Here is a 17,133-nt window from a genome sequence, read left to right as displayed (position 1 = left end):
TGAAAAATGTGCTGCTAATTGGAAACACTTTCCTGAATTGCAAGAATTGTAGAACTGCAAGAAATTCATGAATTGCAATTTTTCACAGCAGACAGTAATGAACTCCAGTACTTTCTGCAAAGAATCGCATTTCTGCTTTTCTCCAAAGGCGAGTGTGCTTCATTTAGATTAATTCAGGATTATTGGCTTGTTATTATGTTCCTCTGCAAGCCATTTACAGTGTGCTGTCAAAAATGTAGTAGGAGACACTTTGGGTCCTATTTTGGAGATACCTGCACTATGCAGACCTAAAAGTCTCAATTTATGTTCACAAACCAAAGCAGGCAGCATCATGTATGATCGAAACATTTCCAGAAAGTGAACGTTACTTTCTTCAGCCTGGTACCACCACCACGAGTGAAACTGGTGGGTACTGCTTTTGAAGGGCAATGCAAAGCAACCTCGAAGACGATGCCTATTCAGACAGATAGCTCCCAGAGCAACGCAGAAGTGGTGGCTGGAATGCTCTGCTCTTGGACACGTGCGGAGCCCTGCAAGGTCCAGGTGTGCCTGGGGGCTTTGAACATCATGAATCAAACCTACACAGGTTATCTGAAGGCGGATGACAGGCAGCTCCAATCAGAGACAGGCAGGAATGGGAAGGATACAATTCTTCCTGCCTGCCTTTTTATGGAGATGGTATGGGGACAAAAACTAGGAATTTTCCTAAATATCAAGTGCTATGCATTTATGTAGATGCTTTACAAAAGTGACCATAAAAATAAAAACAAATGTGAGTAATCAAAAAGCAACAAGTTTCACATGAGTTTGAGATCACTGTGGCCCTGTGTTACAGACTTATTTATCAATGTGATACTATGTCATTACAAGATGACAGGATGTTTCACATACAAAGAAAAACCCACTAGTGTTATTCTGAATGAGATGTTGCTTGCTTGCTCGCAGGCATGTAGCCAGCTAGTGAGTCTGTGCTACCGTGTCAAGCTCTGTAATGACAGATGCCTAATCTTCTGCCAAATTGCCACATTTGACAACACTTAACACTTGGAACACATGAAAACTACTGTGGTCCCTGCAAAGAAAGAGCGAGAGCTGCACAGATCAAGAAAACAGCAAGTATCCAAACCTTTTGTGTCTAAGGAGAGAGCTCTGGCCTCAAAATGGAGCACATAAAGGTCTCAATCAAAGCCTCTAGAAGTTTTGACTTATCTGGTAGCGTCTTCTGTGTTCAGAAATTTCAAAACAAAACCATGACGTGGTGTTTTACAGGAATAGGACTAGAAGAATTCCACCTGGATCAGAAATAGCTTCCTGATGATAGCCTAAGCTTCGTAAAACCTAACACGAAGACCTAGAGGAGCAAGGGCACATTCATGAAATCACCACACACTGCCCTAGCAATCCTCCTTCAAAAACAAAACATTCAGTTCCCTCAGTCTCATGTCCGGGCTTTTGGATGCTTCAGTGATACCGTCCCTGAATTATCCTGTGAAGTACAGGGTGACACCGCTGCGTCGCAAGGGGAACACTCGCAGTCATCCTGTCCTCACTGCTCCCGGGCAAACCCTAGGACTTTCTGCGGCTGTTGCTGTGACTACAGCCTGTATCTAACTCAGATACTCCAGCAACTAGCTGCCAAAAGGGTGACCTCAGGGCAGGCTAAACTCCCAAATTGTTATTCTGCTCCCTAGAGTTTTTAGAGCCTGTAATGAGTGCTGAAGTGCTGCAGCTGGAACGGCCTTAGCACCAAACCGCCTAGTTTCAAGCTAAATCAGATATGTAACTATCTTAATTACACCTTTCATCCAAGGGTTTTTTCTTTCCTGTCCCAGTTCACTACCTGAAACACCCAATCGATGCAAATAATGAAACGTAAAACAGAAAGCTTGAAAAGACAGTAATCCCCAACGCTGGAGAGATGCAAAGCAAATGGCTGCTCCCGAGTGCAGAGCCGTATGCTTCTGTATAGGTTGATTATTCAATTTAATCGGTGGACTTGTGCAATTTTAGTTTATGACTAATTCAATAATGTTTTAATGGTTATTGCTGGAAAAAATGTTTTCATGTTGTTGGAAGCCAACAGCTGAGGACACAGGTGAACCACAAACTGTCCACTGACAATTACGAACACCAAAACTCATTCGCTGTCTTGTAACTGCTAAAGAAACGGTAAGCTACGCCATCACTGGTAGATGAAGTTCATGGTTGCTTGAAAAGAACTTGAAAGTGTATCTTCATTTTCTTTTCCTGTTTTCATCTGAACAACGTGCGCATGAAATTAAGCTATGAACAAGTACATTCATAATGAGTACACCTCTCATTTTCTTTCACACACCTCTCAGTCCTTCCTGCAGCCACACAGTCTTAATCTCTTCAATGGCTGTACTGATAGAGATCCATTAGTCACACTTCTAAATATTTTCATCACCCATCCGCCATCTACCTCCACTATATATCTCTGAGAGAAGATGACCAGCACTTAACACAATATCCAAGGGAATACATTTTTGTCACAGCGTAACAAAATTTTAAACGTTGCTTTCTATTCTGTCCCATGCCCTATTATTTAACTGATAATGCATACTGGACAGATGTGTGCACCTACCTGTGCACGGTGATGCCTGTATCGCTCTCCTAAGTGTTCCCAGTTAATTTACAACACTCGGACACAAGTGGTTTTACTGTTTTACTTTTTCTTTCCAAAGTGTATTACAGATTTGCCAACACTGATTTTCAGCTGCCGCTATTCAGCTCAAGTGGTTGGGTTTATGAGGTCCATCTTGCAATCACCTGGAAAACCCTACATAATTCTTTGTGTGTGTGTGTGTCCCCTACAATTTTGAGTCATCTTTGTAATAACTTCTCCCACATAAACAAACACAGTACTAGAATGGTAAAAATCAAAATATTAGACCGGTAAGAGTGCTCTTCTGGACCTACTGATTATCAACTTTTGCCAACAGGATTTTCTTTTTTTTTTAAATCTCCTTTTTCCTCTCAGCCACCTTATCACCGTGGCTGTAATACACCTTGTCTGCCTCCTTGCCAGCATCTTCAGAGTATTTTGTCGAAGGCTTTAAGTACTGTTTTATAAACTTTGTACTTCCAGTCTTCTCTCAGTACCTGGATCTCTCTAAATCAAGCCAAACTCTACATTAAACTGAAAACAAAATCTGGCCCTTGACCCTAAAGAAAGCGATATGTGTGTACTCTCAATGCTCAGGTACAACAACAATTAAAAACCAACCAAACCAACGCCCCCAGCTAGACAGACTTCAGAGAGACTTTACAACTATTTGGATCGACAGATGACACTATTGCATAAAGAGACATAAACGAGCTTTTTGTAAGATCAAAACAAATAAAGCAATAGAACTTGATACCTTTCATTTTCTTGTAGCTGCTCACCTCCCTTCTTCCAGGAGCATTTGGCCTTAGGGGAAGCTTTGGGTTTGCACTCAAAAGTAACTGTGCTGCCTATTTGAACCTGGATCAATTTCTTCATTGGATTCTTGGAAAAATCTGGAGCCGAAGCTAAAACAGAAGGGATAGTAACAGTGGAATAAACCACCTTTAATTATACTAATGATACTATTATTTAGCACTTACATGACACTTCTCAGCTTCCAAACAATTAAAAACATGAATTAGTTAATTCAACTGGATGTTCTATTGGAAAATGATGCATTTCTCCTCCTTATACTGGTACAAAAGTAAAGGTCTCTGTTGTGCAGAGTAGGTCACTTAACAAATCATGCACAGAAGATCACACTGACTTCATCTGAGCTCAAGCTCACTGAACCCAATGAGTTATGCACATGCCTAACTTTACGCTTTGCTGAATGTGAGCGTACATGACTTGTCTAAGTCCAGGGAGGGCAGTCGACACCAGCAGTCTCATTAAAACTCAAGGAGCTGGTTGGCTTCGAGTTTCCTGTGAGAATGCGTGTCAGATCAGATATGTTAGATGACACAAAATTACAGCACAGCTCATTCTGAATGGGCATAGTTTGCATTAACTAACAGCTATGAAACGGCATGTAGCTTCTACCTATACTAATAACGTACTTCGAAAGGGAATTCAGTATTTTATGAGACTGGGGCTGAGGGAGCAGCCTGCTGACTGACTGCAATCTTAACAACAGGAAGGAAATAACTCATGTCCCCAAAATACGCTGCTCTTACAGGGTTAGATTTGAAATCAGTCTATGTTGGAGGTAGAAACCGCACCAGCATACAAGTGCATAAGGTAGTCACAGGTTCAGTGTTTCCCTCAAACAAATGGTTGTCACTACTTTAGACCCAAGCGCACACCGTTTGAATGACTGAATGGCAATCCCTTGTCCGCTCAATCAAGACAGGCTGCACACAAGAGCAGCCTCTTGCTCTCAAATGACACGGCTCCCCTGGGAGCGCTGGAGCCGCCGTGCAGAAGGTTGGTGCAGCTGACTGATGTGCCGAGCCAGAGCTGCCTCCAGACCACGTGAGCAGTTTTAATCTTCAGGCCTGTGTCCAAGCCCCCATCTCTGCTCTTCCCCTAATTAATAATTTAGCTGTGTTCTGTTTTAAAGCAATGAATGATTGGACTGCAAATCCTCTGGAAGCAGATGAGTCAACTCCTCGGCACTGTAGATAAAGATATTAGGTCGACAAAAATGTTTATTTTCATGATAGCATCTGAGTGAGTTAAATTTGAGATCATGATGAGGTGAAATATGAGGCAGGTGGAGGGTGTGTGGAGAAGGAGAGTGAGGTTTGTGTTTTAGTGAAAAAGGAAGAATCTTACCTACAACCCTGAGCTCTGCACTCGAATAGATGATACCATGTTTATTTTCAGCTATGCATTGGTATCTGCCAGAATCCGTCAGATTTAGGTTTGATATTGTAAGTGCACCATTCTCAATTTGGATCCTTCCCTGAATATTAAGAAAAATATCTTTATTGATGATATATTTCCTGTGAAAAATTTAAAATAAGTAAGAAATATAAATAGGACAGCATAAATACAATAAATGGGGTAAATGTAACAGCATAATCATGAGAACAGTTCTAAAATAAGTGACTTGACCACATCATGGTATGGCAACCGTGATCGAATATCGAGACTTGGCAACACAGCGTATGAAATCAATTCTTCAAACTTGCTCAGTTTCACAGAGGCTTTGCAATCTCAATTACCCTCGTATTTCCCCAGAAATATGGACAAAATCATACTAGGCTGCTCACGACACACCAGAGTATCCAAACTCTACAGATGGCACTGGCATTTCGTACTATTTAGAGATTTCACACATGCCATTTGCTAATGAGCTCTCTGTAATTCTATGCAGAAAATATTCCAACAGCCATTATATGGAAGACAGATATTTAAGTGCCTCCGAGCTAACAAAACTACTGAAGTACAGAGATCTCACCTTGCTTATTCTTGGAAAGCTATATGAATTACGATAAGAAGTGACTAATTTGAGGACAGGGTGGCAGGAACTGGGGAGAAAAGGAACCAGTGACAAAGGCAAACCCAAAGGAGCTTCTCCTTTGGGGAAAACCAGAGGAATAATAACGGACCAAAAAACAAACTATTTGCTCAAAAACATTTTCTGAGCTTTTTTGTTTGGATCTGGAAATGGCTTACCAGGCCGAACACAATGGTAGTCACTCACTCTCTGCCTTTTCTTAAGGGCAGGTACTTACAGTTGGCCCCACTGCAGGGTGACTCCAGCTATCTACGGGCAGCCAGGAGAGCTCAGCTCAGCTCCTTCCTTGACAGGTCCCCTCCCAGTTTAGAGGGTGCTCACCCAGTTAGACAAAGGACAAAACAACCCCAAAGAGGAACAAGCCTGAGTCTCCACGTCTTGATCCTCTCTCCAGCATCCCAAGCTGCTCTTTTTACTCTTCCTTACAAAAGATTCGTTTATGGGGAAGGGGAGCTAAGCAGAACAACCCCAGCAGATTTTTGTGGAGGAGACCCAGCATGAAGGAGGATTATTGCAATAAGGAGCTGAAAACAAGTGATCGCTATACACAGAGAACAACTCTTCTGACGTCTCCTCAGCACTGGCTTTCAAAGAGCTAGTCCTATAGTTCATGGTTCTTAAATATTTCCAGAGCAAGTCACAGTTATGCCCTGACACCATGCCGAAAGGCTAGACACCAATACTCAAAAGTGGAGAAATGGGAACAGTGAATGAGAGAAGATATATTTATACTTACCAAGGTAAAAAAGCACGTTACCTCAGTGACTTTGTGCGATACGGTAACAATGCTCTTAAATCACCGAGATGAGATTTTGTACTCCCTCATTTAACCTGTCCACAAAACACTAACATTCCTTTTAGTGAGCATGTAACTATAACGCTCTGAATGGACACTGAAATGTTTTTCAGTGCTTAGATCATTTTTCATAGCCATCCACTGAATTCACTTGAGCAGTTGCTCTTTCTTCTTCAACTGTGCGTGCCAACGTTGAGTACAACGCATTGGCCAAGGCCCAAATGCCTTCCTGTGATGGGCTGGTGCCCACGGTTTATATTCCTGGTAACTTGACCTGGGCAGTTTTCTCAATGAAACTGTGAGATTTAAAATCACGATGGATATCAGGTGCTCTTCTGCCTTTCTGATCTGGGAGATCAAGTATCTCACCACCTAGTACAACCTCTTTTCCCTGTCACCGAATGCATTACTTTCAATTAATTTACATTAACAATTGTATTAAAGCAAATAACTATGTTACATTGCTGTTTATATTTCACTCTTTGCATCAAGTAATGGTAACCCTATGAATTTCTAGGACTTTTGTCTATTTTCGTCAAGAAGTTTGAATATATTTTCTTATTACTTTTAATGAAATGCCAATAGCTAGTATAACAAAATCATTTAAGTCCTCTATCCCCCATTTATTGTCCTTAACGTTTAACTTTAATTCAACTTCTTTCTCCAGTCTGCCCTTAAATACTGATTTCTACGGTCCTATCATTGCTTTTAAACCTGCTTTTAGCTGGGATACTTTTGTACAACATAATTTGCCTTCATGTTTCTGGTATTGCAGCTTTTGAAGTTTCCGTCTGGATGCTTTTGGCAAACATACAAAAACTAGTATCAAACACTTCTTTTCACTAATGGACCTTTACAAATTCTCATACATATATAAAATATTGTTAATTTTACATAGCATCGTGTTTCCAAAACAGAAGGTTACCTCTATTAACAGTTGGTCTCCATTCTTCAGCCACCGATAGGATGGTTTGGGCTTCCCACTCGCTCTGCAATCCCAGTATAAGGTGTCCTCTACAGCAACTTCAGTATCTTTTATCGTCTGGATCCAGTGAGGTTTTGCTGCAGATGAAATACAGGTCAACAACAAAGACCCTAACAAGTTATTGTTCCATATGAGAATCAAGAGGTTAATTTGCATGGCACACATCAGTTTTCTGCGTAGACTGGTTTGTACTGACAGAGGTTCTCACTGGTTCTGCTTCAAGCCACCTAACGAAACAAATTACTCGCTGTCCCTTTTATGCTTTTATTTCAAGCAGTAAACCAAAAGAAAATGGAGATTACAGATCACTAAAGCTGAACTAGTGAAACCACTATTAAAATCACTAATGATTAAACCACACAACTTTGAAATTGAGGTAAAGGTAAGATAAAGAAATTAATGGTGATACTGGAATTAAATAATTGATGTAGCTAAATCATCAAATTAATACTGACGAGAATCCTTTAAGTCCTAAAAAAAAATATAATGGTTTGTCAGCCTTAGTTCTAAACACCATTTAAATTGTTTTCTAATGCTAGCCAGTACCTAACGGATAAATACATGGATATATGAGACTGTTTTTGAAAACATTAGTCTTAGCACAGTATTTGAGTGATACAAATCAGAATATGGCCTTGCGAAAGCCCACAAAAATCACCGATTTTTAAACAATATTTTGATGTATTATCTGCTCGAGGGCAGGAGGGGTCTGCAGAGGGACCTGGACAGGCTGGATCGATGGGCCAAGGCCAACTGTATGAGGTTTAACAAGGCCCAGTGCCGGGTCCTGCCCTTGGGTCACACCAACCCCAGGCAACGCTCCAGGCCTGGGGCAGAGGGGCTGGGAAGTGCCCGGGGGAGAAGGCCCTGGGGGTGCTGGCTGACAGCCGGCTGGGCATGAGCCAGCAGTGCCCAGGTGGCCAAGGAGGCCACCAGCCCCCGGGCTTGTGTCAGCACTGGGGTGGCCAGCAGGAGCCGGGCAGGGATGGGGCCCCTGTGCTCGGCCCTGGGGAGGCCCCACCTCGAATGCTGGGCTCAGGTTTGGGCCCCTCGGGACAAGAAGGGCCTTGAGGGGCTGGAGCGTGTCCAGAGAAGGGCAGCGGGGCTGGGGCAGGGTCTGGAGCACAAGTGTGCTGGGGGGCGGCTGAGGGGGCTGGGGGGGTTTAGCCTGGAGAAGAGGGGGCTGAGGGGAGCCCTTCTCGCTCTCTGCAGCTGCCCGAGAGGGGCTGGAGTGAGGGGGGGGCTGGTCTCTGCTCCCAGGTCACCAGTGACAGGACGAGAGGGAACGGCCTTAAGTTGCACCAGGGGAGGTTTAAGACTGGATATTAGGAAAAATGTCTTTACTGAAAGAGTGGTCAGGCATTCGCACAGGCTGCCCAGAGAGGTGGGGGAGTCGCCGTCCCTGGGGGTATGTAAAAGATGTGTAGAAGCAGCGCTTCAGGTCATAGTTTAGGAGACATGGTATTGTTGGGTTGATGACTGGACTTGATGGTCCCAGAAGTCTTTTCCAACCTTAATGATTCTATGATTCTATAATACCATACATCCTTCAGAATTACCTAAAATACAATTAATATGTAGAGATAGAGTTTAAAACATCTGCTACAGCTTTCATAGGGTAAAAAAAAAATACCAAAACCCAAACCTCACTTGGCAAATAAACGTCACTGCATGAAAAACAACAGTTTATTCCTTTAGTGCTATTTAACACAACAGAACAACACTGTTTTATAGCTAATTTATGTTACTTTTCTTTGAGTTTACTAGAAAGTTTATAATCTCAATATATGCTATTTCTCCAATAAAAGATAAATTCTGGACATTGCATGTGGAGAAAACATAAAAAGTAGGATGAAATTTGGTGGCAAATATATAGCTAAGGGCAGAAGAATTTTCCAGAGTCAATTCGATTACCTTAAAGATTTCCCAAAATTGGTAATGTAGAAAAATCTCATAATACTCTCATATCGAAACAACTAGAAAAAAAAAAATAAGCCCCTGGTGATACAGGAAAATATTATTATTTAATAGATGAGTTTTGGGAGCAGAGAAGGTCAGATTAATTCCAGTTGAACTTCCTACAACAATGGAGTTACACCAGCAATTAATTCAGACCAGGGAAATTAATGACTTGCCTATGGCCACAAGGGGAGTCTGTGGCACAGCTGAGAGCTGAACCTGTTCCATTGCCATAGGCACAAGACCAGCAGACCAACGTTTGGATGAGGGTTGGTATTAATTTCATTAAAAAAGATTCGTCCTTTTCTAGCATACAGATTTCCTCTCCATCATATATTCTGCAATACAGCGATAAGATCTCAACACAATCATGTAAGTACCATACTTTCATGATAACAAGGATTAATACTATTTATGACTTATGTATACAACTTCTCACAGAAGAACTTACTAAAATGTATTCATTGAGATATTAACTTCAGAGGTTTTGGAATTCAACCAGTACATGCTGACAGTGAAAGCTTCCGTTATTTCTTTTGTTTTGCATGTCCTTTATGCCCCGTGAGGATTAATGCCTTGCACTGGTTTGGGCTGATATTTTTTTTTTTACACTCTCTTTATCAAGGTCAACTCGAAAAGGCAGGATAACCTGATCTTTGTGTCAGACAAATGTACTATCTTACTGATATTAATTTTGGTTAAATCGTTAGTGTTACAACATCAAAGTTCAAGAAAGAGCCATTGCTTTGGTGTATTTGCCCCACATGTGTCAAGGGGATGAAAGCTCAGGACTGCATGTCGGCATGCTTCCTGCACTTTGCATACCTAAATATTTATGCAACTAGCAACAGTGCTTGAATTATTGATGGATCCATACATGTGCAATACCTGCTGCATATCTGCACTTGAAAGTAGGTTAAATATAATCTGTTTTCAAGTTTGAGATCTTCAATTCAATTCCATTAATAAGAAAAACATTATCTATACCGTAAATCTTCATTTTAGAACTCCATGTCAGACAGTCTCCATCGGAGGGTTTCCCAAGTCTCCGCAGTAGATATGATAAACTGGGTCATTTTGGAAAGCGTGGGAGCAAGACAACCCCTCAAAACAGCAATAAGCAGAGCAGAGCTTCCTAAGCCACAATGTGCGAAATTTATGGTGCTTTTTCATTCACAAGAGAGTGTTGATGTAGACTTCAGTGATTTTCTTGAGGAAGCCTCTTTTTCTCTTCAAATTACTGATGAAGGAATTCAGCAGAAAGAAAAATACCCTTTTCAATCTGCCACATCTCAAAGTCTTTAAAAAAGGCTGTAAAAGTATTAGAAACTTTGAAAAAGAGCAATTCAACTAACCAGTTCAAAATTGAAAAGGCAGCTAAACGGGGGCAATTGCAGCTAGGAATATTCCACTGATTACTCTGAATTTTGGCCAAGGTAAAGACGTCCACATTGCAGCAGCTGGGAAAAGTGCACACAGAAGGTCACGTATCAGCAGATCTACACACCCTCTCAAAAGATAAGCATGACTCTCCAAGCCCAGCATTGCCCTTCTTATTGAGCTCTGCCCGACTGTGCCTAAATGATTCTGAATATACAGCTGTCGTGGTTTAACCCCAGGTGTCAACTAAGTCCCACGCAGCCGCTCGCTACTCGCTCCCCCGTGTGGGATGGGGGAGAGAATTGGCAGAGTAAAAGTGAGAAAACTCACGGTTTGAGATAAAGGCGGTTTAGCAGGTAAAGCAAAAACCGTGCACACAAGCGAAGCAGAACAAGGAATTCATTCGCTGCTTCCCACGGGCAGGCGGGTGCTCAGCCATCCCCAGGACAGCAGGGCTCCATCACACCTAACGATGATTTGGGAAGACAAACGCCATCACTCCGACCATCCTGCCTTCCTTCTTCCCCCAGCTCTATGTGCTGAGCATGTCGCCATATGGTGTGGGACATCCCTGGGGTCAGCTGTCGCAGCCATGTCCCCTCCCAGCCCCTGGTGCCCCCCCAGCCCCTCGCTGGTGGGGTGGGGTGAGGGGTAGAAAATGCCATGACTCCATGTAAGCCCTGCTCAGCAGGAACTGAAACGCCCCTGGGTTATCAACACTGTTTTCAACACAAATCGAAAACAGCCCCATACTAGCTACTGAGAGGGAAATTAACTCTATCCCAGCCAAAACCAGCACAACAGCTTTATTCTTCTCGAGGTGTAGTCACTGTTAGGCAAATGTTACCTGCTTAGAACATCTGGTTCCACCACCACTGCCACATCTGTGCTCCTGAAGGACAACTAATCACTTGGTAACAAAGCCTTGTTCTGTCATGGAGCTACTGCATTGGCTTGGTGTAGAGCTTAGATCTTCCAGAGGAGACACCACTCCTTCCTCCTTAAGCAAGGAATAGGCAAGCAGACAATATATTTTCACTGAGATGAAAAAAAGACCATGTCCTGTAAGTTGAGAGGCTGGAAGTTAATTGCAACGGAGTTTGTAGTGCAGGGTTGCAGACTATGACAGGAATCCGTTTTGTGTGGTAATATTAAGAACTCTTAGGAACTTGCTGCACAATCTTCATGAAAGATTCATATAAAGTTCCTTTAGGACGGAATACTTGTAGGTAGCTGATTTTCTCAAGAAGGTTAGCCATCAGCCTCATGGTCAGTCACTTGGAAAAGCACCAGACTCTATTTTGCTTCAGTTCGTTTTTTTCAGTTTTTTTTTTCAGTTGTTTTTGCCTAAAATATTCCTTACAATACTCATGGTCCCACAGGCAAGAAGTGATACAAGTGTGTAACTTCATAAAATTTATCTCAGTGAGAAGACTCGGTCATCCTTTTTTTTTGGTGGCTACAATCCCCTTTTTCTTCCAGCTAATTAGTCCAGGCAGGTGTTCCTGAAGAAAATAACTGTTGCTTCACTGCACTCTAGGGCATCCCTTAGGCCATAAGGAAAGCAAGAACCACTTTTTTATATTTTTAAGAAACCCTTTGCAATGACTGATCTGGGGTTTGATGTGAATGAAGACCAAACTGCAACGAGTGACTGCCATGAATCTCTTGGAAGCAATGGGTGAAGAAGTTGACCCTTTTCAGAAGCTGTGCTGAGATCTCATTTGTAAATAATTTGTATAGTACCATGCATGATGCATGTCCACAGGAATTTTTACATCTGATTTTCTTCAGAGTAGGAGACTCCAATAAAAATCTAAATTTGTAAGCCATAGGAATATTACAAAGGAAAGGCGGAGCTTCAAGCCCAGGACTTTTGTCTAGACACTGTGCTCCCCCAGAGAGTACTGAGGCCTGCCAGGCTTCTGCTTGGAGGCAGAAGACTATGGGAAGCTCTTCCATAACAGTCCCTAACTGGGGCTCGCACATAAGTAAAAGTCTGAAAGCTGGGCTGGAAACCTCCTTTGAAAATACCTTTGGATAGCTCAGCTGTTGGGCAATAAATCGGAGTCAAAAGGAACTTCCCACAGTCCAAGAGAAAGCAGCTATGAAGCATACTGGGGCAAAAACCAACCAGAAAATGTAACCTTCGTTTTTCTAGGTAGTATATCTGAAAGTCAGGCTATGACACTCCTACTGATGCCTACAGCAGTGATGAACGTTATTTTATCACAAAACTCCAAGTGACTTTAAGCGTGAATTACTTACTTCTGATAAAACAGCGGGGCCTAGAGAAGCATCTAACTCATCCCTGACGATGTCCATTATTCGACTTCCATTCAAAAAAATGCTCTCAAGCAACAGGTAATTGGTACATCATTGGGGAAAGTTTTAGTATGTACAAAAGATGAACAATTTGTCTCTGCAGCAAGGCAATTAAATTATCAGACAGCATCGACAACTAAGTCAGCAGCTTCTTGATATTATTTAGTCATTTATAGTTTTTTAGTCAATGTTTTGAAGACATCTCCATGAACAAGGCAGAGCCAGGCTATCAGACAGTGAGGCTCTTCTGCATACATGAATAATGTAGTTTCAGTATAATTTTGGTGGTACATCATCACCAAAGTAATTAACAAAACATACAAGTATTTTTTGATATACTAATATGTAGAATCGTAGAATCTATGTATTACTGGGGGGTTCACCTTTGCTATCACAGACAACCACTGCAGAACAAAAGGAGAACAGCAGCATATTTTTTTCTCCCTGTTAAACCTTGGTACAGTCAAGCATGAGTTCCAGTAAATCAGCATGTGCTAATTAAGAATATATTTTCTTCAATTATACTTTAAATTAACTGCTTTATGTATCTCTACCATGTTACATGTTTAATTGCATCTTAAAATACAAAAGTATAATTATTTCATCTCTTCTTATTTTTCCATGCCTTGAAATGTCTCCATGGATTCTTTCTTCTTCTATTATCTCTTTATGGAAAGGGCTAATAGCAATGACAAACGAATATACTAATAAAGTGAAAGCAAATAATATATTCAGGTTTTACATTAAATCAAAGTTAGATAATCTTGTTCTATTTTTAGCATTTCTGAACTCCCCTGAGGAGAAAATGCATTAAACAAACGTTGGAACTGTACAGAGGACAAAAACCTGAACATCTGATGTTGAGCTTTTCTTGATAAAATCCTTCATGAAGATCAATAGTCTGTTAGTAATGTTATGAAAGAACCCGAAATATCTGTTTTACAGTATCTATTTTAATTATCTATTTCAGCTTATATTTAAAACCCACAATGAAACCAGAAAAAGCAGACTCATTTTATTTTTCATAAAGAGAGTTAGAGATGTGCACAGAATTTCTAAACCAAATTTATAAGCGTTCTTGAGAAAACGACTATGGATTCAATTAAAGCTGAGCCTGTGTTCAAGTGCTTTGTGGTTTCAAGACTATAATTCATCACTGGAAGAAGAGGTGGGATACCACACAAAACATAACTGATTTTTTTTTCTTCTTAACAAAATCATTTAGGCACTAAAAAACCCAATTTTCAGAATTCAAACTTCACAGTTTCAGTTTATAAAACAAATCAGGAAAATAAGAGTGTTTCACTTCATAGCAGAGCAATGAAATGTTTCAAGCTTTGATTTAGGACTAGCTTTACGTTTCATTCAAAAAGAATATTTGAAATCTGCAAAGAAAGGAAAACCTTCTATTTTTCAGTGAAATTGAAAATTTTGCCTATTTTTTTTTTCCCCCGAAGAGATTTATTTTTCACATTATTTCACTAAGAGAACTTGGAAAATGTTAACCTGAATTATTCTTATACTGTTTCTTGGAACAATGCTTTGTTCCTTTGAGAAGAGAAAAATAAATATTTTCACTGTTGATGTAAAAAGGAATTTGCCCATTTGTAACATGTGTATTTTTCTGTATATGATTAGCAGACAGGTCCTACGCTTCTACCAGTAAAATGTTTTAACAGCAGCCAACATCTGCTCACATCACCACATAGATCTGAGTCATCTTTGCCAGCACTGGTAGTTTCTGGCAGATGGATGTTTTCCACTCTAAGCCGTCAGTATATTACATTAATTTCCCCAAAATCCTCATCTGCTTTTAGAACAACTTCCTTCAATATTGATCTTTTATTGGAAGACTGAGTGGCATATGGTTAGATTTCTTTACCAGACAGATTTCTGAGCTTTGGTATCAGAAGCAGTGGCAAGCCATCAGAAGATATTTTCTTCATTTATAGAACATTATTAATCTACAAACAGAATTAAAATCCTTCAAATTATCAAAAAGCGCTAAAACGATCCTGTCTTGAACACAGACTTGTTGGCATTCTATCTGCAACAACAGCAAGTAACAAAATAAGAAAGATTACTTAAACCTACTAATTCTGCAGAACGGGTTTCATTAAGCCGAACAAATGAAATGAAACAGTTGGAGTGCCATTAATGCCATTACAGGTCTCGTTATTCTTTTTAGGAGAAACATCCATATTTGGGACAAATCTAATATAGGCAGACATTTATACCAGCATATGAACTCTATTTGAGGGTTCAAATCCCTTTCTGGATGTGTAATGGAAATGTTCACACTGATTTACTTGTCACAAAACTGCAACTTCCTTGCTTTTATTGATTAGCGACATCCTCTATTTCAGCTCTGTGTTCTTTAATGAGCAAAACAAAACTTGGGAAGTGGGTCAAATATCTCAGTACTGCCCGGTATCGTAATTACATTACAAGAACTAATGAACAAATCTACTCTGTTTTGTAGGTAGTTTACATTGACGTGTCTTCCAACTGCCCTGATTTAAGACTGGAGTAGGAATACTGAGCCAAACCACAAGCTGTCTGAAACTTTGAAGTAGTGAATAAAAGTCACTTTATAAAATCAAATGCATAGTGCCAAGTTTGGAATGACAGATGACACTGGCAGATGAAGCATCTTAGATCTTTTGCCCTGCGTTATTCACAGAATTTCTCAAGAAGTCAGAATTACAGCTACTATATGGAAAATTCAGGTTGCTCAAGGTCCCCCGTCCAACCTAACCTCGAACATTTCCATTGATGGGGCACTGATTCAATGTAACTATTAATTTGGAAGTTTGGGGGGGAGAAATCTCTTTTCCTTCTTCCTTATCAAATATACCATGCCTTAAATTAAAACCTTCATAGACTAAAATCTACATTGCAGCACTCCGTGTTCTAGCGACCAGCAGCTTCCCATACAAAAGTAGTAAACGGAAAGAATATTGGCTCAAAGTTGCACCGTAGCTGTGCTTTATAATTTTACACAACTTTAAAAAAATCTTTGCTCAAATACTCCTTCATAAAGAATAGCATTCCAAAGCAGTCTGAAACACTCTTTAAATTGCCATTTACCCAAAGAAAATTACATTTGCTGAGATCCGGCTTTAACAAAAATTGTCAATTACCACTTTGTTGCAGATCATTCTAGCTTTTAAACACCACCAACGTGCTTTACCAATATTCATTTTGCTGTAGCCTTAAATGCACAAGAGACTCTCTCTGTCTCCAGTTATTAAACGTCCTATCATTTCATTTCCTATGCAGGATTATATCCCCTCATTTATTTACTCGTTTTAAAATAAAATTGGCCACTTTGAAAGCAAAGGATTGACAATATCCATCAGTAATCTTTTCCTAAAGCAAGATAAAATTTGTATTTCCTGGAAATGTGAGGCCTAAATGATCCCCCAAATAAATCCAACTGACTGAAAATCTAAGGTTTCACCAATGGACCAATAAGAACGGTTTAACAAAAAAAAAAAAAAAGCCTTTCCATCATAGAAAAATAAGCACAAGGACTTCCTACAGTACTTTTAGCAACCATTTTGAGCCTGGGGACGTTTATTACAAGTGTTATGCAAAAACCTGGTGCAGAAGTTCTCATTCGCTGCGAGTAGTTAGGATGCAACGGAGTTTTAAACACAAATGCTTGATGGTATTGCAGAAGCTATAAACCCAAAAGCACCCTGGAGTTTTTCATATTTCATGCGGAAAGAAGGGTGGGAGAGAAGGAGAAAGAAAGTTTCCTACCATAGTAAGTAAGACGTCCTCTTGCAATGTTTTTTCCCCTTGAGTTTTCAGTAATACATTCATACAGCCCTGCATCCTCCTGCTGGAAATTAGGTATTTCGATCATGCCATTGGATTTCCTCAGCTTGATTTTACTTGGAAAAGGCAGACCATCAGTTCTTCTCCAGTTAATCTGAGGTACAGGGCTAAAAGGAAAATAATGGGATTTTAAACAGTTTTGGTTAAAGGACTTGATTGTCAAAACTAGAAATTTAAACTAATATACAGTAAAACTCAGAAGTGACTAAAAGCTTGTGTTAAAAGTGCTATTCGTACTGTGGAGACGGTCAGATGCTACGCCAACTGATTTGCATGTACCATTCACATGCTATAATTTGTGGTACCAAATTCTTCATTACCATCTGTGTGAATGTCCAACGATTGTAACATTTCTTGTAAATCCGCAC

The 17,133-nt window shown here is 40.4% G+C and overlaps 1 protein-coding gene across 1 annotated transcript in view; it reads right to left on the bottom strand.

Moving 5' to 3' along the window:
• The window catches only part of CNTN3 (contactin 3), a 114,355-nt gene that overhangs the window by 23,210 nt on the left and 74,012 nt on the right, over positions 1–17,133 (bottom strand). Inside the window, exons 6-9 of the mRNA XM_075095640.1 lie at positions 16,688–16,872; positions 7,196–7,332; positions 4,787–4,916; positions 3,384–3,534 (exon numbers count right to left, since the gene is read on the bottom strand). Of these exons, the coding sequence (XP_074951741.1) occupies positions 3,384–3,534; positions 4,787–4,916; positions 7,196–7,332; positions 16,688–16,872 (603 nt within the window). The remainder of the gene's footprint in view (positions 1–3,383; positions 3,535–4,786; positions 4,917–7,195; positions 7,333–16,687; positions 16,873–17,133) is intronic.

Source organism: Phalacrocorax aristotelis, chromosome 6 (genome assembly GCF_949628215.1).
Source record: "Phalacrocorax aristotelis chromosome 6, bGulAri2.1, whole genome shotgun sequence".
NCBI classification, from domain to species: domain Eukaryota; kingdom Metazoa; phylum Chordata; class Aves; order Suliformes; family Phalacrocoracidae; genus Phalacrocorax; species Phalacrocorax aristotelis.
This window is presented reverse-complemented; position numbering and strand designations above follow the sequence as displayed.